This window comes from Pogona vitticeps, chromosome 5, assembly GCF_051106095.1.
Source record: "Pogona vitticeps strain Pit_001003342236 chromosome 5, PviZW2.1, whole genome shotgun sequence".
NCBI classification, from domain to species: Eukaryota; Metazoa; Chordata; class Lepidosauria; order Squamata; family Agamidae; genus Pogona; species Pogona vitticeps.
This window is the reverse complement of record NC_135787.1, coordinates 187282933-187308218: the sequence shown is the minus strand read 5'-3', so window position 1 is coordinate 187308218 and position 25286 is coordinate 187282933. Positions and strand designations below refer to the sequence as shown.

The 25286-nt window shown below is 43.9% G+C and overlaps 1 protein-coding gene and 2 non-coding genes across 4 annotated transcripts in view; 2 read left to right on the top strand and 1 right to left on the bottom strand.

Annotated features, from left to right (window-relative positions):
* The window catches only part of PROSER2 (proline and serine rich 2), a 51214-nt gene that overhangs the window by 7162 nt on the left and 18766 nt on the right, over positions 1 to 25286 (top strand). For both annotated transcript variants that reach the window (XM_078376455.1, XM_020801075.3), the window contains exon 2: positions 22099 to 22343. In XM_078376455.1, the coding sequence (XP_078232581.1) occupies positions 22209 to 22343 (135 nt within the window). In that variant the 5' untranslated portion in view covers positions 22099 to 22208. The remainder of the gene's footprint in view (positions 1 to 22098; positions 22344 to 25286) is intronic.
* Positions 19877 to 20041, bottom strand: LOC144583366 (U1 spliceosomal RNA). Its single transcript, XR_013537112.1, has one exon. It is a non-coding gene; the product is annotated as a U1 spliceosomal RNA (small nuclear RNA).
* Positions 20774 to 20941, top strand: LOC144583369 (U1 spliceosomal RNA). Its single transcript, XR_013537113.1, has one exon. It is a non-coding gene; the product is annotated as a U1 spliceosomal RNA (small nuclear RNA).

Genomic DNA, 25286 nt, shown 5'->3' with positions numbered 1-25286 from the left:
TGAGCACCACCCCATAGAATCGGACATGACTAGATTAAATGTCAAGGGGAACCTTTACCTATAATTCACACCCTTGACTACTTTAAATGCATTCAGGAAAGCTTGACAATGGAGGCCTCAGTCTTGATGATCCCACAGCCAAATCCAGATGCCTAGTACTTAACCACATACAGGGTCTTCTGGGTGGTGGCACCCACGTTGTGGAATAGTTTTCCTGGGACAGAGTGGACAACTTTTTTAATTTTAATGTAGAGAGCTCCATTTCCTTGAGGATGGTCTGACAGGGACTGAATGCTTACGTTGAGCGGGATAGAATAATGGACTGGATGCCATTAATAGGGAAGGCCACCTCTTTTCCTTGTTTGTATCAAAAACAATGTAGCAATTTGCAGACAAATGCTGGATAGCTCAGTGGTTTAGGCATCTGGCTGCAGAGCCAGAGGTTGGGAGTTTGATTCCCCGCTGGGCCTTCTGGGCAGGGGTTGGACTTGATGATCCATAGGGTCCCTTCCAGCTCTGCAGTTTTAAGATTATTAAATCGGGCTATTTCTTGGCCATAGCCTCTTGACTCGATGTCGTTCAAGCACTACCTGAAACAATTTTTTTTTAAATATATACTCACAACTTTTGATGGGTTTTATATCTGGGGACTCAAATTATTCATGAACCTCCTGCTCTCTTAGTGTGCCTGAGTGTTTATGATAATATACTTGATGGTGTTCATTACAGACCATTTTTTTTTTTTTGATCAGAAGGCAGGGCATCCACGATTTACCCTCTGCTACCTTCGTGAGTGGAACAGGAGACCCAGATCTTTGATTTTGAAACACAGAGCCATGCACACCCGTGTTTATATCAATATGATGGTCTTCAGGATTCTGTTGAAGACAGAACATGTTACATGGGCAAATTTAAACTGGAGGCCTTGCTTTGGTTAAGCAGGTCTTTGCAGCAAAATAGCTCCCCGTGTTCTAAATGCAGTGTTATTGTAAAGTGGTTTTTAAGATGTGAGACATGCCATTGTGTTCTGGCTGGGGGTGCTGGGAGATGTAGTCCAAAAACATTGAGAGGTGCTAGAAAAGAATGGGGAAAAAAAGACAATATAGCACTACATCCACTGCATGGACACCAATTCCCTAGGTAAAGGTTCCCCTTGATATTTAGTCCAGTCATGTCCGACTTTAGGGCACGGTGGTCATCCCTGTTTCCAAGCTGTAGAGCCAGGATTTGTCCCGAGACAGTTTTTTTGTGGACATGTGGCCAGCGCGACTAGACACAGAATGCCGTGACCTTCCCACCAAGGTGGTACCTATTTATCTGCTCACATTTTACATGCTTTCGAACGGCTAGGTGGGCAGGAGCTGGAAAAAAAAAACAAGTGAAGGGAGCTCCCTCCATCGCGTGGGTTCGATCTTACGACGGCTGGTCTTCCAACCTTGCAGCACAGAGGCTTCTGCGGTTTAACCTCCAGCGCCACCCCGTCCTCCAGTGCCAATTCCCTAGGGAGCAGCTAAAATGGAAGGGTAAAATTTTCTGCACCCATCTTACACTCTTAAATATTAAACCAGAAGAGGCTAGGCTAAACCTGCAGAGAACAAAAAGAAGACACCTTGTCGGATGGATGAACATTGAAGAGTGTCTCTCACCAGGAAAAGACTCTAGCCTGGACCCTCTGGAAGCCACTTAATAGTGTAGACTTCGAAGAAAAGCAGTAGGAAGACTAAAGACTAAATCAAATAAAATGAGGCTACTGGGTTACAGGACAGATTTTCAGTGACTGTGGAGAAATTCAATCCATGCAGCACTTCCATGCATGCAAGGACCCCATGTACAAAAGCAGATCTAGCAAATGACCAAGACAAGGCTATTGAAGTAGCCTTCTTCTCGGTGCTGTCTCCAAGGGGGACACCCGCTGAAGGGGGCAGGGCACCGAACCGCAAATCAGCTGGGAAACAAACCACCGAACCAGCAGTTCATGCCCATCTCTAGTTAAAACTCATCAAATTATTTTAGCATTTTAATTTGTTCTTATTTTTACCTATACTTCGTATCCATCCATAATTCTCAACTCTGTGACACAAATAGAGAAAGGCAGGGTTTATTCTTCAGTCAAAAGGGTTTTTTTGCTGGTGTTAAATAGGTGAATTCAGCTGTGTGTTTGTTGACACAAGATTCATAATTGCTGCCAGTCAAGGGAATCTAGCAATGGCTGGACTAAAATATTTGTTTCACCCATCTAAAAAGAAGGAAAAAAGCAAGGTATTTGACGCGATTTAACACCAGGTCATGTAGGTTTCCATCCGCTTCTTGGTACTGTTAAGCTGTATTAACACGAGTGACTTCCTAGAAGGCTGGCCTTCTAAATTCTATAAAAAGTAGTTGGCACGGTTTTCCCTCTGTAAAGGTTAAACTAGGTAAGTGAACAGTGAACCGCATTCTGAAAAGGTGCAGGGTGTTGGGGAGATAATGCTGTGTTGAATTTCTCAAGTTTTGCGTGCCTTCAAGAGCACTCCAGTTTAGGGTGGGACACGCAGTTTTGGCCGGCTTACAAAAAATTTCCACTTGACTTCAAAAGGGAACACAGGCTAACCTTCCTCGGTATGTGCCCTGTTGAGAATAAATTTAAATGGAGACCTTGAGAAAACCAAGCTGAAATGTTTTGATGACAGAGAAAGCCCAAGGGAAAAAGTCAGGAAGACCTCATAGTTTCCTCAGGCAGGACTGGGATGGGGATGAGAAATAAATTGCAGATGCCATAAAAAATTAAGCAAAAGATTTGTTTGGTGCAGAATAGCTCGCACTGGAATGTCTAAAGGGGGAATGTAGGCTGGGTCTATTTACCTTGTTGTAAATGGAAAAGGAACCAGGAGTATGTGTGGGGCCATCTTCCTCATACCCAAGACAGTCTCATCTCACAAAGCCTATCTTAATTACCGTATATACTCGAGTATAAGCTGACCTGAATATAAGCTGAGGCACCCAATTTTACCACAAAAACAGGGAAAATTTATTGACTCAAGTATAAGCCGAGGGTGGAAAACGCAGCAGCTACTGGTAAATTTTAAAAAATAAAAATAGATACCAATATAATTACATTAATTGAGGCATCAGTAGGTTTTTGAAGATACTGCCCTTCTGAGCTGCGAGGCACACTTCACTGCCTGTGGAGGGAGGACTCATACCGGATGCTGCGCTTATCTACTGTTTTACTGCTGTGTAACAAGATGGAGGGAGACGGAGAAGGAAGGTGGGAGGAGGAAGGTGGGTACATAGAATATGCAGAAGGAGGAGGATGGGAGTGTCCTGGAAGCGGAAATGCAGTGTACTTAACCCAGGTCATCGGACCACCCACAGAGGCTGCAGGTGCCCGTAGATGAGCAGGGGAGTCTTGAGAACACCAGTACTGCAGGGGAGAACATGTAATTTTGACACTGACTCGAATATAAGCCGAGGGGGGTGCTTTTTCAGCAAAAAATGTGATAAAAACTAGGCTTATACTCGAGTATACACAGTAACTGATGATAACAGCCTCTAGGGAACGTCAGGGTGAATATGACACTGAGCAGAAGAAGTGCTAAGATGAAACTTCATACTTTGAGGTAAGTAGGAGCAGTCACATGTGCAATTCACCACTCAGATGTGGGAGATTTGATGTCCAGCTTTAATGCACATGGGTACGCCTTTTTTATAGCACCAGGTGTTTTGTTTCTCATCTCCTGTAGTTTGCCCATTAGCTTGCTCTGTTTTGTGATTGGTCCTTGTGAGGTAAACATGGACTTTGTTTCCATACCTGGTGGTTCTGTCTTGAAGGTTGGAGAGTATTACAGGGCTGAGGCACCCAAATGCCTTTGGCTTCTAATGATACATTCTCTACGTTGTGTAGCTTGACCTGAAGGCACGCTTCTGATGGGGAAAGCTACTCCTTGGACATGGCTTGCTGGCTTGAATGAGTCATTTAAAGCTCTTTCCAGGCCTCAGAATGCTAGCTAGACTAGGACTGGACAGCTGTAAGGAGCCATCTGATGGGTCGTTGTCCTATAGATTTGTTGACCTAGTCTATGCTTTTCTTCTTCCTTGCTATCTTACGTTTCTCCAGGATTCTTCATCCTTTGTGCTTCTCCTTCAACACCAACACATTAACAGATTGCCCAGATCTATCTTTATTCTTCACCTCTCTCTGTTGACAAGATTATGGATGTTTTAGGCTGCCTTTCTCCACTCTGACACCCACCATGTGACTCTCATCATTCCCACCTCCCTGGAAGGTGTGATGGGACTTGTAATCCAAGCCATTGGGAGGATTAACCGCCCTGTGTTCTCTACTGGAGCATCTTCCCTTTCCAAATTACACCTTATTTCACTCTCCTGCCGCGAAAACTCTTTTCATCCCATTTTATCTGTACCTGGCCCTGTAAAGGAGATGCTGCATATTTTCGGTAGCGTGGCTGGTTCAGGGTGCTCGAAGTGTAGAGAATTTCTGAGTGGAATGAGAGCAGGGGATGCCATAGCCATGGTTGAGCAGTTTGGTATTCCTCGTGTCCTTTTTTAAAAATGCACACACAGATATCTCAGAGCTACCAGCCTTTGCCATATTTTGTGATTTCCAGAAATTACTTCTGCCTTGCGTGTTGGATAGCTCCCTCCACCAGACCTCTTGAACCTTCTGCCTTAGAAAGTAGCTGCAATTCAGGCTGTGAATTCGTGAACCTCTAACACAGCAACAGGCATTTGCCGTAAAAGGTTGAACCCGTGTGCTGCAGGCAAAATACCACTCCTACTTTTTCTTATCCAAACAACCTTCTCCAGTCTGGTGCCTTCACGTCATACTGGCTGGGGATTTTGGGAGCTGTAATCCAGTGATGACCTAGCTGACTAGCTCGGTAAGTTAGGTATCTAGCTGTCAGAGGTTGGGTGTTGGATTCCCTACAGTGCCTCCCGTGAGTAGAACCAGCCTGTGTGGCCTTGGGCAAGCTGCCCAGTCCCAGGACACATGCAGAAGACGGGAATGGTAAACAACCATGAGAAACTATACTGAAAAACAATTAAATATCTATCAATACTAAAACCACTATTAAAAAAACAGTTTAAAATCTCTCGATTCAATAAATATAGAATTCCTTTTGACCCCTGACTCCTTTTTGTTTAAAAATCTACCTGAAAAGGAAGGTGTTTGTCTGATGGCAGGGAGGTCAACCTGGCTTCTGCACAGGCTTGTTGTTTGTTGTTTAGTCGTTTAGTCGCGTCCAGCGCTTCGTGACCCCATGGACCAGAGCATGCTAGGCCCTCCTGTCTTCTGCCTCCCTGAGTTGGGTCAAATTCATGTTGGTCGCTTTGATGACCCTGTCCAACAATCTCATCCTCTGTCGTCCCCTTCTCCTCTTGCCCTCACACTTTCCCAACATCAGGATATTTTCCAGGGAGTCTTCTCTTCTCATGAGATGGGCAAAGTATTGGAGCCTCAGCTTCGGGATCTGTCCTTCTAGTTAGCACTCAGGGTTGATTTCCTTCCAAATTGATAGGTTTTTTTCTCTTTTCAGTCCAAGGGACTCTCAAGAGTCTCCTCCAGCACCACAATTCAAAAGCATCAATTCTTCATCGGTCAGCCTTCTTTATGGTCCAGCTCTCACTTCCATACATCGCTACTGGAAAAACCATAGCTTTGACTATGTGGACCTTTGTGATGTCTCTGCTTTTGAAGATGCTGTCAAGGTTTGTCACCGCTTTCCTCCCAAGAAGTAGGCATCTTTTAATTTAGTGGCTGCTGTCACCATCTGCAGTGATCATGGAGCCCAAGAAGCCCAAGACTTCACAGGCTAGCACCTACCAAAGCCTGGCAGCAGCCACTGAAAAGGCCCTTCTCATATCTTCACCAAAGAGGGCCATGAAAGTGGTGGGCCTCCCCAGAAGATCTTAAAAGCCAAGACCACTGATAACGGGGGGTATGGTCCTTCAGATAGCCTGGGACCAAACTATATAGGGCTTTGTATGTCAAAATCAGCACTTTTGAACTGTGCTTGAAAAGAGACAGGAAACCATTGAAGCTGTTGTCGTAAGAGAGCTGTATACTGCATGCTCCCTGTAACCAGCAGCAGCCGGCAGTGTGCCTCGAGCGTTTTGGACCAGCCGAAGGTACTCTATAGCTGGAAAATCCTGAGAAGGGTAATCATAGTCCCCAGGCACACACACACGCTGCAGGAGAAGCGAATGGTGAACCACTTTTGAGTGTTCTCTCTCTCTCTCTTGACAACCCTGAAAAGGTCGTCGTAAGTCGGAACTGACTGGACAGCACACAATCCGTACAAAGATACATACGTAATCCATTGCATCTCAAAGAAAGCTGCATATTCTTCCAGGAAAGTCTCCCTGTTACCCATTATTATATGTATATATCATCCTCACATACATGATTTAAAATAAAATAAAAGCTTTCCTTAATGCAAAAGCGAGGGTGCTAAGCCTTGAAATTGGGAGGGACGACGGCAGAATTGTGTATGTGTTCCGGGAGATATTAATGGGCTGGGGGGGTCATCAGTGTGTGCCTAATAAGCATGATGAACCAGTGAGGTGTAAGATTTCCTGGTTATTATTTGTCACAGAATATTTCCTCCAAACAACTCAGGGAGAATCAACCCGTTCAGGTCCAGCTGCAGAAGGCTGTGCTGGCAAAGCTCTCTGGAACCTGAGGCCTTGAATGAGTTTGAAGTTCACCTATAATTAACATCCTGTGACTATCATGCAGATGCTAATCAAGGGATAGTGAGCTGTGACTGTGTTTTTTTTTTAAATAATCAATCCAAAACCAACAAGACAGCTGCATGCTTTCAGACCAATATAAGCTGGTCTCGTCATTAGGAAGATAGGACTGTGTCAGTCTTATTTCCACAGATCAGGATAGCCAGGGACAGATCGTTATTTTCATTTTATTTCTACATTACATTTATATCATGCTTTCCCTCCAGCGAACGTGGTGGCGCTGCGGGCTAAACTGCAGAAGCCTGTGCTGCAAGGTCAGAAGACCAGCAGTCGTAAGATCGAATCCACGCAACGGAGTGAGTGCCTGTTGCTTGTCCCAGCTCCCGCCAACCGAGCGGTTTGAAAGCATGCAAATGCAAGTAGATAAATAGGGACCACCTCGGTGGGAAGGTAACAACGTTCCGTGTCTAAGTCGCACTGGCCATGTGACCACGGAAGATTGTCTTCGGACAAAATGCTGGCTGTATGGCTTGGAAACGGGATGAGCACCGCCCCCTAGAGTCGAACACGACTGGACAAAAAAATTGTCAAGGGGAACCTTTACCTTTACTTATACCTACCCTTCAGCGAACTCTGTTTTCCTACTCTTTCCCTACTAGCACTGTCAGATAAATCAGGCTGAGAAGTCGTGACTGGCACAACATCGTCCAGTGGGCTTTTTGACTGAATGAGAATTTGAACCCAGGTCTTCCAAGTCTAGCATTCTAACTGTAGGCCACCATACCACTCTTGAAAGCAACAGCAGCAGAAGCTGAGATAAGGCTAATCCTGAGATGTCTGATCTGTCCAACGTGATACATGTCTTAATAGGATCCTGTTTGGGTTAGTGTAGCATGCTTTCTTGGAAATGGCAATGGGTCCACAATGCCGCAGCTAACGGGTGGGTCACAGGGATCATATTCCTCTCCCCACTCCATATTCCACTCCCACTGCTTCCCTGGCTACTGATCCATTTCTGGGCACAATTCACAGTGCTGGTTCTAACCTATAAAGCCCTAAACAGCTTGGGCCCAAGGACCACATCTCCCTCTGTGAGCCTGCCCAGGTGTTGAGATCACCAGGGGAAGCTTTTCCGTTGGTCTTGTAACCTTCACTGGTGCATTTGGTGGTGACACAGGAGAGGGCCTTCTCTGTGGCTGCTCCCAGCCTTTGGAACTCCCTTCCACTGGAGGCCAGGCTGGCCCCATCTTTGCTGTCCTTTCTCAAGCAGGTGAAGACCTTGCTCTTCAGGCAAGCTTTTTCTTGGTAACTGCTGTGTAAGAGGAGGATTCTTTAAAGAGGAACTGTTATTTGTTTAGCTTTCCTTTTTAATGCATGTTAGAACAGTTTTAAACTATTTTTATCTATTAGTTTTAATAGTTTGTGTTTATTTATTTATTTATTTTAAATACAGCAATATATTTTTTCTTTAATACTGTAATCCACTGTGGAAAAGTGAGGTATAAATATTTTGATAGCTTGCCCAAGACTACACAGGCTGGCTCTGCTCGCAGGAAGTGCAAGGGGGAATCGAACCTGCCAATCTCTGGCTCCTTAGCCAGATATCTAGGAAGTGCAGCCAGCTGTAAGCCCCTTTATAGCTCAGTAGTAAGAGCACAGGCAGTTAAAGGGAGGTAAACTCTACTATCCTAAGCACCCCGTGGCTTTAGGAAATGGGTTTGTTTCTTCAAAATGAGCCATGCAGCAGAGATTCCAAGCTTTGGGTGAAGGGTTGTTGCTTAACCTAGTAAGTTAACGAACCACTGGGGGTTCGGTGAGTCAACCCCCTCTGTAAGTCCTATTGAAATGAATCAATGGAACTTTGATTGATTCCCAACCTTGGGTTCCTCAGATGTTATTGGACCACAACTCCCAGAAATCCTGGCCAGATATATTGTGTTATTATTCTTATTTTTCATTATTTATATATTTACAAATAGCTCCTACTAAATGCATAAGGGGAGTGCAATATTATATTCTTGCCTGGGATGTAGTTCAACCAAGTCTTCTATGAGGTTCCTCATCATAGCTATTGACTATGTCCTTGGGCTTCTTTATACCATTACAGTAGGAGCCTCCTATCCACTGGATCAGCATCCACTGATTCACTTATCCGCTGCCTGAAAAATGCTATGTAAAACCCCCAGAAATATGTATTTTTACGTATCCTCCAGGGTGTATTCATCAGAATTGGCCACTAGATGCTATACTTTTTTTACATCTGCAGGGGGTGGCGGCTTGGAACCGATCCCCCACAGATACCGCAGTCTTATTGTACTGCATATCTAGTCGAGAAACGAGACAAGAAGGCTTCTCTCTGTTTTGCCATTCAAGCAGGGTCAACGACAGATACTTCCTTTGAATTCTTCCTTTGATGCACCTTGGCCATCACAGCCCGTTAGGGTTAGAAAGATCAGAGAGGTCTTAAATTATTCCTTTTTAAAAAAGGCATTTTTCAGTTTCTGCACCACAGACCTGCACCTTGAGAAAAAGATTTTTGAATCTGTGTACACACCTGGGTGCTTTCACTCTCCTTTTTAAAAATTAATTAATTAATTAATTAATTTACTTACTTATTTATTTATTTTGCAAATAGTTTAAGGCAATCTGCCTTCTAATCACCACGCACATTCATTTTTTTAAGGTGGAACAGGAGTGGAGGGCCTCCCTCCCTCTCCCCTCGCATAATGTGCAACAGCTGCCAGGACTGTTCAAAAGTCCTCTCTCTGAACTGTGACTTACAGTATTTGTTTTCGGAAGGAGAAGCTGCCTTTCCTCCCCCCCCCCCCCCCCAAAGTTAGCATTTTCCAAAGCAGTGCTTGGGAATCGTATGGCAGCCGGAAAGCACACTGACTGTCATGGGTTGGCTCCAGCTTTTCTGCAAATCTTGTGAGAGTTTCAGCACACACTGGCTTGTTGGGGTATGTGAATGTGTGAGGTGGACAACTTTGACAAGTATGCTGAATCTGCCCCCCCTCGCATTGACTCACTGCCCTGCTTCCAGAACAGGGGGGGAAAAGGCAGGATCTGTGAAATCACCCGAATGGTCACAAGGATCCAGTCTTTATGAGCCTGTGTGTGTGTGTGTGTTCCTGTGTATTTTCTTTCTTTCTTTTTTCAGCACCTGGAGGCTCCTCTGGAATCCATTTTATTTGAACAATGGTCTAGAATCTTTTTCTAAAATAAACAAATTACAAATAAATCCTTCAGTAGGAAATACCTCTTCAGTGAGTTATTGTTCTGTTTATCTCCTTTTATAGAAATGCCCGAGGACCGTAAGGAACATTGTTGTTATTTTGCCTCGTAAAACAAGCTCCCCTTTTGCCTCGTAAAATAGGTTTTATGGGTGACTTCAGACCTCTGACGGCCCATTTCATATTCAGGGCTTCACTTGATGGTTTGATGTGTCAGTGCTAAGAATCATGCAGAAACAACTAATTTGTACACTGTTCTTCACCCCCATATGTTTGCATAACTTACTGTGAATTTGGAGCTGGATCTATAGGGTTAGGGGGCTGCTCATTGGGGGATTAGAGCCATAGAGGTGCACCAGGCCTGCTCTATGAATTATTGCATAGGCCATTTAAAATTTTGACATATTGGTTAAAGAGTATAGCCCTATTCAGGCAGCATTTTTTAGCCTAGTGCCATTACCGTATTTTTCACTCCATAAGACGCACCTTTCCATAAGACGCACCGATTTTTTAGGAGAAGAAAACAGGAAAATATAATCTGTTTTCTTCGCTCCATAAGATGCACAGACTTTCCACCCCCCTGTTTTGTGGGGAAAAAGTGAGTCTTATGGTGCAAAAAATACAGTAATTTTCTTTACGATTTCAGCGCAGGTTTTGAGGAAGAAACTAGTGCTGCTCAAGTGTCAGCTTTACACATGAGCAATCATCCAATTTTTCCGGGGTTCTTCCTCATGTGTGGAGCCTATGCGCAAGCAGGAACCATTCCTCTATATACCCAGTGATGTGATCATGGAGGATGTGACTCCCCTCTGAACAGACTCTTGCCACTGGGCAGTAATGCCTGAATAGGGCTTGGAGCCACATGATAGGGCTACTGTACAGCCGTTTGATGCCTCCTTCATTTGCCATGGCTCCATTCTATGGGATTTATAGTTTCATGAGATAATCAGGATTCTCTGCTAGAGAATTCTAGTACAAGGGAGATGTGTGACAACCTTGTTGTTGTTGTTTAGTCGTCTGACTCTTCCTGACCCCATGGACCAGAGCACACCAGGCCCTCCTGTCTTCCACGGCCTCCCAGAGTTTGGTCAAAGTCATGTTGGTCACTTCGATGACACTGTCCAGCCATCTCATCCTCTGTTGTCCCCTTCTCCTCTTGCCTTCACACTTTCCCAACATCAGGGTCTTTTCCAGGGAGTCTTCTCTTCTCATGTGATGGCCAAAGTATTGAATCCTCAGCTTCAGGATCTGCCCTTCCAGAGAGCACTCAGGGTTGATTTCCTTCAAAATGGATAGGTTTGTTCTTGCAGTCCAGGGGACTCTCAAGAGTCTCTTCCAGCACCACAATTCAAAGTGACAACATTATCAATCTATAAAATCCCATGTCAGTGTTGGACTTTATACTAATCCTATATAGTACCTACTGTGTTTCCCCAAAAATAAGACAGGGTCTTAAATTAATTTTTGTTCCAAAAATGCATCAGGCATCAGGGGATGTTTTATATTTTTTCTTGTGCAACATGTATTCAAATACTGTCATGTCATCTTCTTCTGGTTGCTGCACAAGGGTGGAGGGCAGGGTTTCACTTAACTGGGGCTTATATTTGGGGTAGAGTTTATATTACGAGCATCCTGCAAAATCATAGTAGGTCATATTTTAAGGGAAACTGGGTAGAAAAGACTGCTCCATCAAGTTCAGGACTGTTGGATCAGAGCAATACATTAACTCTCCCAGTGAAAAAATATCGCATTTCCTCTGCTTGTTTGCAACCGCATGAGCCTGCAATTCTGCATCTCAGGTCCTCACCACAGAGAAAAACAACGATGTGCTGGAAAGCATTGGCAGACCTATATATTCTTTGTTCTGTTTGAAAAGAGGAAATTTCTTCTGCTCGTACCCAGAAGGAATGAGTGTGTGTTTGTTGAGACTGTTGGAATGGAGAAATGGGTAAATCCAGATTACACACCCACCCACCCTACGCATTCACGTTATTGGACAGACTCTTCAGTCAGCCTTCAGACTTCTTCAACAGTTGATGGCTACACTGGTTTTCTGTGACAGTAGTAAAGAAGGATACAAACAGAGGGAGAGGAAGAATTGACCCATGGGACTGATCTTTGAGATTTATTTGTCATGTATGTATTTAAAATATTTTTACCCCACCTTTCGCATTGAAAAAGACCCAAGGCGACTTACATCATTAAAAGACAATAGTTAAAACTAAGATCAGTTAGTTTACGAATACTAAAAAAGATCAAACAAATACCACGAATACTAAAAAAATGATAAACAAAAGCAACACCAAAAGCTCATTCAAAGCAGTAAGGTATAAAATCATCCATTTAAAAAACTACACTCAAGCAGCCAGTCACTGAAGGAAAGTTTGCCTGAAGAGGAAAATCCTTCCTTCCTTGCGGAAGGACGTCAAAGATCGAGCCACCCTGGTCTCCTGTGGGAAGGAGTTCCAAAGTCTCTGAGCAGTGACTTAGAATAGTGGTCCTCAACCCTGGGCCTCCAGATGTTCTTGGACTTCAACTCCCAGAAATCCTGGCCAGCAGAGGTGGTGGTGAGGGCTTCTGGGAGTTGTAGTACAAGAACATCTGGAGGCCCAAGGTTGGGGACTACTGACTTAGAAGACCCTCTTCTGTGTCCCCACCAAACACACCCAAGAAGGTGGCAGGACCGAGAGAGAGAGAAAGGCTTCTCCTGACTATCTTAACACCGGGGCAGGCTCATAAATGTTGAACTGCTGGATAGCTCAGTGATTTAGGCACCAGAGATTGGGAGTTTGATTCCCCCACTGGGCCTCCTTAACAGGGGCTGGACTCAATGACCCGTAGGATCCCTTCCAGTTCTGAAGTTCTAAGATGATGATGATGATTACTATTGTTATTATAAAAGGAGACATGGTCCTTGAGGTAGCTTATGGCCCCAAATGGTTTTGGTCTGTATAGGTTAGAACACTGGTTCTTAACCTTGGGTTACTCGGGAGTTTTGGACTGCAACTCCCAGTAGCCTTCACCACCAGCTGTCCTGACTGGGGTTTCTGGGAGTTGTAGTTCAAAAGCATCCGAGTAACAAAGGTTAAGAACCACTGGGTTAGAAGAACCCGCACTTTGAATTGAAGAGATGTAAAGATGCGAAGTTGGAACTAAGAATGTTGCCTGTGAAGCGGCAACATTCATTTTTTAGGCTCCTGCAGTAGGTAGAGCTAAAACTTGCTTTTAAATGTACTTACAGAACATTCAGACTGGCCTCTGCTATATAAAGTTTAGTATGCTTTTTCCTGCTGGCAGTGTGGGCATTATATTGCAAAACAACGTTGGAGCATTTCCTGGTGTTTGGAAATTTGGATACAGAAGCACAGTATCCCACATTCATAAACTGGAGATGTTTGGTCGGATTGAATGCCTTCCATTTTCGAAGAATCGCTCTCGCAGTGATCCTAATCCTAGCGCTTAAAGGTAGCTTTTAAATGCAAAAGGGGTTTAAATGTTATCTTTGGTTTTTGTTTGTTTTAAAGGAATTTCATTAGCTGCACTGCTGAGTCGGCCACCTTCTGATTTTTTCTTTCTTCAAAATTCAGTATCATTGCTGGATCACTGTAAAATGTGCTAGAAGAGAATAATTGGCTGATTTAGCAAAGTTCCTAATCTTAGCTTCCTGGAAGGCAACAATAGTAATTAAAGACATTTCCCTTTATTAAAAACAAAAAACAAAATAAACCAAACGCGTCTTTGCAAGACTAGAATTTCATTTTTTAAAGAAAACCCACATCTTCATTTTTTCCACTCAAAACTCTCATGACTTTAGATTACAAACCCCTTAGGAGCATAATTTGTTCAGATTTGAAAATATTGCAATGTGAACTGCTTTGAAGCTTTCACTTGTTGTTTCGTCGTTAAGTCGTGTCCAACTCTTCGTGACCCCACGGACCAAAGTACGCCAGGCCCTCCTATCTTCCACTTGCTCCCAGAGTTGGGTCAAATTCATGTCGGTCTTTTTGGTGACCCTGTCCAACCATCCCGTCCTCTGTCGTCCCCTTCTTCTCTTGCTTTCACACTTTCCCAACATCAGGGTCTTTTCCAAGGAGTCTTCTCTTCTCATGAGATGGCCACAGACTTGGAACCTCAGCTTCAGGATCTGTCCTTCCAGTGAGCGCTCAGGGTTGATTTCCTTCAAAAGCTTTCACTAACCCTATTAAATAGATAAATATTTAAGAATCATAATGGACGTGGGCCATACCGGGCATAGATTTGCAGCCAGAGTGTGGATCAGACTATAGGGCACAGTTCACATGTTTTTACAAGAGGCACTTCCTCTGTAATAAAAGGCATTTGTCATAGCACATGATTTTTCTGACCAACATATTTTGCATTCAGTGTGTGGGTGGGTGGGTGTTTGGGGGTCGTGTGGTTTTTTTAAAGTTGTTCTTGGAAAGGTCAGCATGGGCTTTACTTTGCAAGCCTGATTCCTGAAGCCAGAGTGTCTCTTTGAGGGGGATCTCACCGATCAACAGAAGATATGCGTAACGAGCGCTTCATTTAACGATGAATTTGCTCAGCAATGACTTTTTCTGAGCATGTTTGCGCTCCGTTTAACGATGTTTCCTATGGGTGATTTTCGCTTAGCGATTTCGGGACCATGCTTTGCATAAGGATTAGGTTTTTGGGTCCCCTGTTTCGCTTAACGATGATTTAAACAGCCTCATGTTTGCTGTTTTTTAAATGTTATAAAGTTAAAGTTTACTGTGTAAAATGTTTGAAATCATAAAGTGCACTTAATAAACCGTTTGTTAACCAAATTTGACTTTGTTCTGATTCTTTTTTAATTTGTTGTTGAATTTTTCCCCCATTGAGATGCATTGAATGGGTTTCAATGCATTTCAATTGGGGAACCGTGTTTCGCTTAGCGATGTTTTCCATAGTGATGATTTTTTTGGAACCAATTAAAATCGTTAAGCGAGGCACCACTGTATTCCCTTTTTACATCTAGTTTGATCTTTAGAGACAGTTCCGTGGAAATCAATGGGATGTGGGTCACTTGTGATTAAATCGAGCTCCACTTATTTTGATGGAAATATGACTTTATAAGGATCCAAACCATGGTTTTAAGGTAAATACAGCTTTGCCATCCCACCTTTTCCTCCGTGCTGATGGGAAGAATACACAGGTGGCTTTTAACATGTTTATTAATAGACTTCAAACCCTACAGGCACCGGTTTAGGGAGTTGAAGGACAAACTAAAAGTGGCTTAAGTTCAACTCTCGGCTGTCAGCTGAAAAGGCAGAGACAACTCAGCATCCCTGGGTCCTGCCCACCCGGGTGTATGCATCGCTGCAGCTGTTGATAGGGTGCGCAGGTTGCCCTGTGGAATTTGTGGGCAGAGGAGAAACAGGTTAAACCATTTCTTCTGCAAGCCGTGGCTCTCATCCAAACTGGCATTCTTCCAGCTGCCTTTGGGAAGACGAACAGGCGCTGAGAAAGGCAGTTGATACCGTGGGTGCGTGTGCATGGGTGCTGTTCTCCGTTCCCAGATTTTTCCAGGTTTGAGGGGAGGGGTGGAAGGGGCACTTTCAGAAAGCCCCTGCCCAGCCTATTTGTCTTGCATGCACTTGCTGTTCACCACCATCCTGTTAGCATGCGTTTCATGGCAGTTAGTTAATTAGTTTGTTCATTTGCTTTTTAATGACCAGAATCCTGGCTATCATTTACTTACACTAGTGCCCATTCAGTGGGATGAACGGCATCACCAAATCACCTTTCGTTAATAAGCTGCCCATTGTATACCTTGTATACCTTGTTGTAATTTATGTAATTGTTTGTGTTTTTTTGTATTATTTCGCTGTTTTTACTATATTGGAAGCCGCCTAGAGTGGTCTTTTAGACCAGATGGGCGGGTATAAATCAAATAAATAAATAAAAAAAATAATAAATAAATTCCACTGCTATGTGCTGCAGGAGATTTCATGGGGATAGAAACAGACATTATAGAACACCTGCTACTAGAAGAGAAAATTCTTTACTGCTGAAAGCATCTGAGTGCACTTCACACAATTTTCAGATTAACTTAGTTCTATGATTCATCTTTCGGACTTAAGCATGAGATTTCTTTGAATTTCACACAAAAGAATGTCTGTCTGAATGGCTTTAGAATATCAGGTAAAACCAAAGGAAAGATAAAAAAAATGTTGTGGCATCTGAGAGACCAACTGCTATATGTTAATGGGAACTTAGTAGAGAAGTCCACTGCTTCAGACTATTCGTTTCTGAACAATGTCTCTCCAACACTGTTCTGCTTTCAGCTGTGATCTCAGTGTAACATGGACTTGTGCCCTAGTTTAACGTTCTCGTGCCTAGAATAGCTTCATCGAGTAAAGTTCTGTATTTATTCCCAGTTCCCTGCCTGTGAAATGGGAATAATGTTGGTGTAGCTTTGTGTTTACATAGTGGGTAGAAGGGGATTGGTCACTGTCTTCTGTCGGTGGAATTCACTGCTTCATGAGGTTACATCCCCTCCCACCTCAGTTATGTACCACCATGAAGTGAAGATGATTATTTTTAAAGAATCATCAAAACCTGGTGTTTTTAAACTTTATTTATCAACAGTGTTCTTACAGCCAGTTTCAAAGCTACAGTATTGCAAATGTGATCTTAAGGATGTGGTTCATAGTTTGTAAGCTGCTGTGACTGACTCCTTTACATAAGTTGGAAGGAGAAGATAGCCTTCTGAAACGTATCGTGTGACTGGTTACTCTCCACGGGAGACATTTATGCATGTGATACATTCTTTAAAATTGCCATGTGCCTAAATTGTTTGTACCAATAAGTTCTATCGCAGAGGTGGGTCCTCCAGGACTCCCATCAGCCCCTAGCCAGCATAGCCCGTGGTGAAGCATGCTGGGCGTTGCAGTCGGACAACATCTGGGGGCAGGTGTTTTGCGTACCTCTGCCCAAGCACTAGACCCGCCTCCCTTCCACCTGTCCTTCAGGTGTTCCCAACTTCATCTTCCATCAGTGGTTATGATTGGCCCTTCTGGCTGGACAGGATGGGAGTTGTAATGTGCAGTCTAAATTTTAGACTCTTAACATATCAGGGAGGTGGGTCGTAGATTGGAGGAGAGGCTGTACTGTATTAGAGAGGGGTTTCCATTCTGTTTTTAGAAATGTGGCTTCCCATCTCTCTCTCTCTCTCTCTCTCTCTCTCACACACACACACACACACACACACACAGAGAGAGAGAGAGAGAGAGAGAGAGAGAGAGAGAGAGAGAGAGAGAGAGAGAGAGACTGTTTGCTTAGCATGAGATGACATGGCCTAGATTTTCCCCTTTCCCTCATAAACAGAATCAGCCCCTTTCTGGCTCTGTATTCAGAAGACTCTAATCCCTCCATAATAACTGTGTGGCTACCCACTGCTTGAGCCCCGTTGTGAATAACGTTAATTTTGAATGTGGTTGAAGGTCAAGAGGAGAGCTTTCCGCCAGCCTGCTGTTCTGTCTTCGAGGGACGCTCTTTAATACAGACCAGAGCTGGTTCCCTAGGCGATCTCTTCGGCATCCCATGGGAGGAAACATATCATCATGGGTTTCTTTGCACTTGTGAGATTTCCCTGCACAATGTTTGTAAGAATAAATGGAGCAACCAGGGGGCTGTAACTGCACTGCCGTAAATCAGGAACGGTCATATTCCTCTAGCTGGGCGGCAGACGTGCAGAAACTCACAGAAGAGAATAGCTTCAAGTTCCCGAAATACTGTAGTCCACCCCTTTCTCATGAAGGGGCACTTAAGGTCTCCGTAACTCACTCTGAGACATTTGTAGGAGAAAGAATTAAAACATGTTTCATTACTTACAGTTATGAATAGATCAACAGCAAACAAATAACCACTGTTTCCAACGAAGAGAGGGAAAGGAACACGGAGCAGAGAGGCAGGGCTCTCTTTGACTTCAGTGGTGGGAAGGAACAATTAGTTAGTGCTGGATAGACTGACAGTCACCCTGGCCTAAAAAAGTCCCTCCCAGTCAACAGATTACAGCCAGCATGCGAGATTGTAAAAACCCCAGCAATTTACTTTTCTACCTCCTGTGGTTTTCGAGAGGGGATAATTTGGGGTTCCATATCAGAAAGAGATGGGAATAAATTATGCCCTTGTGCATGTGGAAAAACAGAAGCTGTTGAGCATGCTCTACAGCTCCTTCCATTATGATATTTCCCTCGTTTTTAATTAAACCCGTTCTTTTAAAAACAGGGAAGATCAGAGGAATTTTATCTTTCTTTTTCTCTTTTCTGTTCGTGATGATCAAATGACTGATCCAGGGGCCAGATTTTATGCAGTTTCTGGAGCTCAGTTGTAATATAGAGAAACTCATTGGCCAGTTATTTTTATTTTAAGGTATGGTATACCGTGCGTGGCATTTTTTGTACTGTGTTGTATGTTTCTGAAACAGCTTTAGCTGTAATAAACATTAGTAAACTGTGGAATTTCCTACCACCAGGTGTAGCGACGGCTGCCAACTTGAATGACTTTAAGAGGCCATCGGATCAAGGGAGAACAAGCGGGTTTTAGCCAGGATGAAAGTTTGTTCTGCCCATATCAGAGGCCGTATGGATGTGAATACTAGTTGTTGAAGGGCACGAGCCACAAAGTGGTGTTGCCCTCATTTTCGGTTTGTGGGCTTTCCATGAGCAACTGGTAGCCCATTGTGGAAACAGATTAGGCAAATAGGGCTAACCAGTCCGATCCAGTAGTGCTGCTTTGATCCGCTTCAGTAGTTGATTGTTTTTCTTAAATAACGTTCTGCCTATTTCTAACTAGATTGGTTGGACAGCTTAGTTGTTTAAGTATCAACCTGTGGAGACACAGGTTGGGAGTTTGATTCCCCCACTGTGCCTCCTATGAATAAAGCCAGCCTGGGTGTCCTTGGGCAAGCTGCACAGTCCCAGGGTGTTCCCCTGAAGAAGGGAAGGGAAAAACTGTCAAAGTTTACGCTAACAAAAACCACTTCTGAGTACAGTGGACCATGATATCCGCTGCGGATTGGTTCCAAGCCAACCGCATGTGTTGAAAAACACAGAAGAACAGAATGCTATACAGTGGTGCCTCGCAAGACGATTTTAATTCATTCCATGGAAATCGCTGTCTTGCGAAAACATCGTCTTGTGAAACCAAGTTTATTTATTTATTTATTTATTTATTTATTCATTCATTCATTCATTCATTCATTCATTCATTTATTCATTCATTCTATTTATATCCCGCGTATCTAGTCGATTAAGACCACTCTAGGCGGCTTACAACAAGTTCCCCATTGGAATGCATTGAAATCTATTTAATGTGTTCCATTTGGGAAAAAAATCACTGTCTTTCGAAAATTATCCATAGAAGACATCGTCTTGCAAGACACAATTCCCTATACCATCTTGGGGAAAAGCAATCCCCTCACCTGCACTGCCTTTGGAACTTCAAGGGGTCTCAGATGGCCTTACCCCTCTTTCTCTCTCTAGCAACAAAGAAAGAAGATAAAAGGAGTCAAAGCAGCCCCCTGGTTCCTGACAATGGTAACTCCATTTACCCTGATCCTTTGCCACAGAAAAAAGCAAAGCAAAGCGTGCTGCTTATATACCGCCCCATAGCGCTACAAGCACTCTCCGGGCGGTTTACAATTTAATTATACAGGCTACACATTGCCCCCCCCCCAGCGAGCTGGGTACTCATTTTACCGACCTCTGAAGGATAGAAGGCTGAGTCAACCTTGAGCCGGCTACCTGGGATTTGAACCCCAGGTCGTGAGCACAGTTTTGGCTGCAGTACAGCAATTTAACCACTGCACAAAGAGGCTCCTCTAAAAAGAAAAAAGAGAAAGAATGGAATATAAAACATCACCAAGACTTGCTGCTTTGAAATAGGTCCTGATGAGGAGAAAGAGATGAAAAGGAATTTAGAAAAACCAGAGTTAATCACAAGTGCAATCCCCATTAACACAAATTATGCAATTGAGTTTCCCACATTTAGGGAAATCACAAGGATCAGCTGCACACCCAAAGAGCAATGGATGAACCTCCCTCTGGGAAACCCACTTTTATGAGCTGGTATTTCCTATGCAAGGTATGAGTTGGAATAGCCCTTGCACCTCCTACCCCCTTCTGTCCCCTGAACCCCCAAGTCATGGTGACCCCCTGGCTGCACCTCCCACTCAGTACAGGGCTGCACAGCCCCAGTCCTGCCAGAGGCCAAGAGAGCTCCTCAGTGTTTTGGGGTGCCCTACAGGGCCCCCATCAGGGGCTAAGTGTTCCTCCCACAATCCTCTAATGCACAGGTATTAGCATATGCTAATACCTGTGCACTAGAGGATTGTGGGAGGAACACCTAGCTAATTCCGCCCACAATTAGCATAAGGTATTAGCATATGCTTGAGAAGAGAAGACTCCTTGGAAAAGACCTTGATGTTAGGAAAGTGTGACGGCAAGAGGAGAAGGGGACGACAAGAGGATGAGATGGTTGGACAGTGTCTGCGAAGCGACCAACATGGATTTGACCCAACTACGGGAGGCAGTGGAAGACAAGGAGGGCCTGGCGTGCTCTGGTTCATGGGGTCACAAAGAGTCAGACACGACTAAACGATGACGATTAGCATATGCTAATACCTGTGCACTAGAGGATTGTGGGAAGAACACTTAGCCCCTGATAGGGGGCCCTCAGGGGACCCCAAAACACTGAGGAGCTCTCTTGGCCCCTGGCAAGACTGGGGCTGTGCAGCCCTGTACTGAGTGGGAGGTGCAGCCAGGGGGTCACCGTGACTTGGGGGGTTAGGGGACAGAAGGGGGTATGAGGTGCAAGGGCCATTCCAACTTACACTTTGCATAGGAAATACCATGTCATAAAAGTGGTTTTTCCAGAGGGAGGCTCATCCATTGCTTTTTGGGTGTGCTGCTGATCCTTGTGATTTCCCCAAATGTGGGGAACTCAACTGCATAATTTGTGTTAATAAGCAGGTTACATTTATGATTTCCTTGTCTTTTTTACAATTTCTTTATCCTTTGGTTTCTGGCTATTTTCTCCATTCTTTATCATTTACAACTATAGCCCATTGGCAATGCTTTGCAAGATGTTTTCCCTACAATGGGAACACACTAATTACTAAGACCTACAGCAAAAGTGTATGCTGCAGGTTTTCCAAGAGGCAGACCCTGGAAAGCCAGTAGCATACACTTTTGCCCCTACTTTTTTGGGATGAAAATGTAGGTCTTATGTAGCCGCCTAGAGTGGTCCCTGATCAGTTAGGTGGGATATAAATAAATAAATAAATAAATAAATAAATAAATAAATAAATAAATAAATAAATAAATAAATAAATAAATAAATAAAATGTTCTAATTGGGGGGGGTACTGTCTTGTGAAACAGGGTTGGGGAAAAAACTGTCCTGCAAGGCAAGGACCTAAAGATTGTCCAGCGAATGCCATAGGAATAATCATTTTGGGAAGCACAATATTGCTCAAAAAGAGGCACCACTGTATATTACTTGGTCTCTATCTCTCTCTAATGGCCAGTTCTGACAAATACACCCTGGAGATACTAAATACTGTACTTATTTCTGGGATTTTTTAAATTTAGTCTTTTCAGGCAGCAGAAAAATGAGTAAGTGGATACCGATCCTGCGGATGGGGGGCTACTGTACTCTCTATCAGAAAACCCTGAAAAGAGTTTCTGTAAGTCAGAATTGATGTGACATCACAGAACAACAAGTAACTACAGCTAGACATTGTTTGCGGCTGTGAAGCACAGATGAGGAGGAAGTGCTTTATTGAAGCATTCGTAATGCAACTTTGAATTCAATCATCAGACCTTGAAATGCAAAAATCATTTTGCACAGTCTGACTTGGTTTACTGTTTAAAAATAGGGTGCCTTTTCGATATATATATTTTAACGCTAAGTTTATATTTTGCAATGCAGTCTTTTTTTAAAAAAAATCAATGGTGATTAGGTTTGCTGCATGTCTGTCACTAAAGAGGATACAAAGTGGAACTATGATCCCTCAGACGTCGAGTCACAGAGTAACTGCTTGAAATTGTTCATAATGTCCTTTCAGAACTGTAAACATCGGGCGTTCTGTTTTTGTTGCTGAAGACTCTGTGTCTATCTTTCCCTTTCCTCCTTCCCATCTTGTACAGAAATGGCAAAGTGGTTTTCCATGTGAGCTATCTACATGCACGCTTGGCAGTGAACCAAGAGCACACCCTCCCCTTCTGGAAGACGTCCGAGCTTTCTGTGGAAGGCTGGGATGCCGAGAAACATGATGTCGGACTTTTCGGGAATGGTGTGCGAAATGCCTTCTGCCGTTGAGTTTGGTAGCTTTGAGAAAAAACATCGCTTGGAAAATGGAAAGAGTCGCCTGAGGCGAAGAGGTTCGACTTTGGTGAGTACTTGGAAATGCGAGCGTTTGAAACTTTATTTCTGTTGTAGAGCTGCTGGGTATGATCGTTGATGGTCCTGGCGGTCTTTGGACAGATTGAAAGGGCCTATTCAGGGGTTCCAAAAGGGGTTGATGTGGAAGCAGGGAGAGACTAAGAGGAAAGCTTCTGCTATGTGCGGAATCTCTCCCTGCAGCTGGGGAAATTCTGGGGGGTGGGTGAAATCACATTTCACAAGTCTCCTCTTCAGACTGTCCTTCACGTGAATACAGTGGTAGGCAAGAGGTAGGGCTAGAAATGGGCATGAACCAGGGTTCAGCCCTTCAGCGTGGTTCGGCAGATAAGGCCCACAGGGGTTGCATGATCGCCTCTGATTTCCCACCCCACCTCCTCCCACAGGTGTCGACACTCAGAGAAGGAGGAGGCGGAGCAGGGAAGCCCAGGGCGTGGCTCATATCTTCAATTTTCCCAGCTCCTATTTTCAATTTCAGCCTTTTGGAATGCCTAGAGAGGGATATAGAATCTTTGTGGCATCTGGTTGTGCTGATTGTTGTTGTTGTTTAGTTGTTAAATCATGTCCGACTTTTTGTGACCCCATAGACCAGAGCACGCCAGGCCCTCCTGTCTTCCACTGCCTCCCAGAGTTGGGTCAAATTCAGGTGGTTGCTTCGGTGACACTGTCCAACCATCTCATCCTCTGTTGTCCCCTTCTCTTCCTGCCTTCACTCTTTCCCAACATCAGGGTCTTTTCCAGGGAGTCTTCTCTTCTCATGTGATGGCCAAAGTATTGGAGCCTCAGCTTCAGGATCTGCCCTTCCAGTGAGCACTCAGGGTTGATTTCCTTCAGAACGGATAGGTTTGTTCTCCTTGAAGTCCAGGGGACTCTCAAGAGTCTCCTCCAGCACCACCATTGTGCTGATAAGCGACCTTAAGACCATCCCATTCTTCCTGTCCTCTTGTCGCTTCTCACAGTTCTTTTTGTGGGGGATGGCAGACAAACCACCCTCCATACCTTTTGGCTTTGGAAGTTCTTGGCTTTCGATAAGGAGGGAATGTTGTGAAACAACCAATGAGGTAGTGAAAGCAGGGCTCATGGGGTCCAATTCTGGGGACTTTCTACTAGAAAGGACTATGACCCCATCTGCCCTGCTCTCCCTCTAGCAATGGGAGAGAAATGGATTTCCTGAGGAATGGTATACTGTTGCAAGTTACCTCTTTTATAATGTAAAGTGTTTGCGAGTGACTTTTTTTAACGGGCAATTAAAAGCCATTAGCTTTGCAAAAGACCCACTTCTCATGTGTTTGCCTATTGGCATAATAAAAAATTGAAAAAAATCCAAGTGAAACTAAAAATCCAATTTAAAATCTGCTCCCCCCCCCATTGATGACAACTACTAGACATGGCTTGTGATGTCTTCAAATATGCAGTTTAATATGTGCATGAAACTGCTAGGAGGGGTTGTCCAGAGTTTTGGGGTTCCGTATCATCAATATGCAAACGTGATCCAACTTTGTCTCTCCTTCCCATCTAATTTCGAGGAAGCCGTTTTAGTTCTAAGCCTGTATCTGATGTCAGTAACGGATGAGGTTTATTAAAATGAAGAGGGGCTCCTGCAGAATGGGGAATTAGGGATTCAGCCTGTGTTGGGTGCGGTTACACTCCCCCTGAACACAGTTTTGCACCTTGGATGTGTTCCTGGCCAGAAGTACATTGGAAAGTTAAAATTAGTGTGTCAGCTGTGCCCATTCCTGGAAAGGTCCGATCGAGCCACAGTGACACATGCCTTAGTTAAATCATGGCTGGATTACTGTGTAATGCGCTATTCGAGGGGCGGCCTTTGGAAAGTGTTCAGAAACTTCAGCAGGTCCAAAATGTTGCAGCAAGACCGTTTATTGGTGCTGGTGACAGGGAACATACGTAACTGCTTTGTTACAACAGCTCCAATGGCTGTTGGCCTGCTTCTGAGCTCACTTCGAAATCCTAGTTTTGACCTATAAACGCCGTAAACAATCTGGGTCCAAACTAACTAAAAGACTGGTGCCTCCTTTTATGAGCCTACCCAGATCTTAGGATATTCAGGATAATCTTTTCTCTTGGTCTCACCACCCTCACAGGTCAGTTTGGTGAGAATGCAAGACAGGGCCTTCTCTGTGGCTGCTCCCAGACTTTGGAACTTCCTCCCACTGGAGACCAGTCTGGACCCCTCTTAGCTGTCTCTCTGCAAGCAGACAAAGGCCTTTTATCTTCAGGCAAATTTTCTGTTCATGACTGCCTGCCTGCCTGTGCGGGTTTCTTTTCTTTTGAACAGGATTGTTATACCTTTTCTTTTTTATTAGTATGTTATAAAATCATTTTACACGGTTTTGTTATTATACTGTCTGTTTTACTGGGCCATGTGAACCGTCCAGAGGGGCCTGGGTTGCCAGATGGGCAGTATACAAATCAATCAATCAATCAATCAATCAATCAATCAATCAATCAATCAATCAATCAATCAATCAATCAATCAATCAATCAATCAATCAAATAAATAAATACAGTAAATACAGTAAATACACTGTATTCTCAAAGGCTTTCACGGCCGGGATCTAATGGTTGTTGTGGGGTTTTTTTTCAGGCTCTTTGGCCGTGTTCTGAAGGTTGTTCTTCCTAATGTTTCGCCAGTCTCTGTGGCCGGCATCTTCAGAGGACTGGAGTCAGAACTCTGTCTATGCTCTGGTCATATAAATGTACTCTTTTTATATCCTAGTTTTAATACGACATTGTTTTGTTCTTTTTATACAATGATGTCTTGTAATATCTAGCCTTATAAATTGAGTGTTTTGATACGATAAGCAGGCTTGGGTCTTCGGGGGAGGGGGAAAGCCGGGTACAAATAATAAAATGAAACAAAATTTAATGAATAATATGGAATTTGGGTAAAGCGAAGCGGGGACTGTGCGGGAGG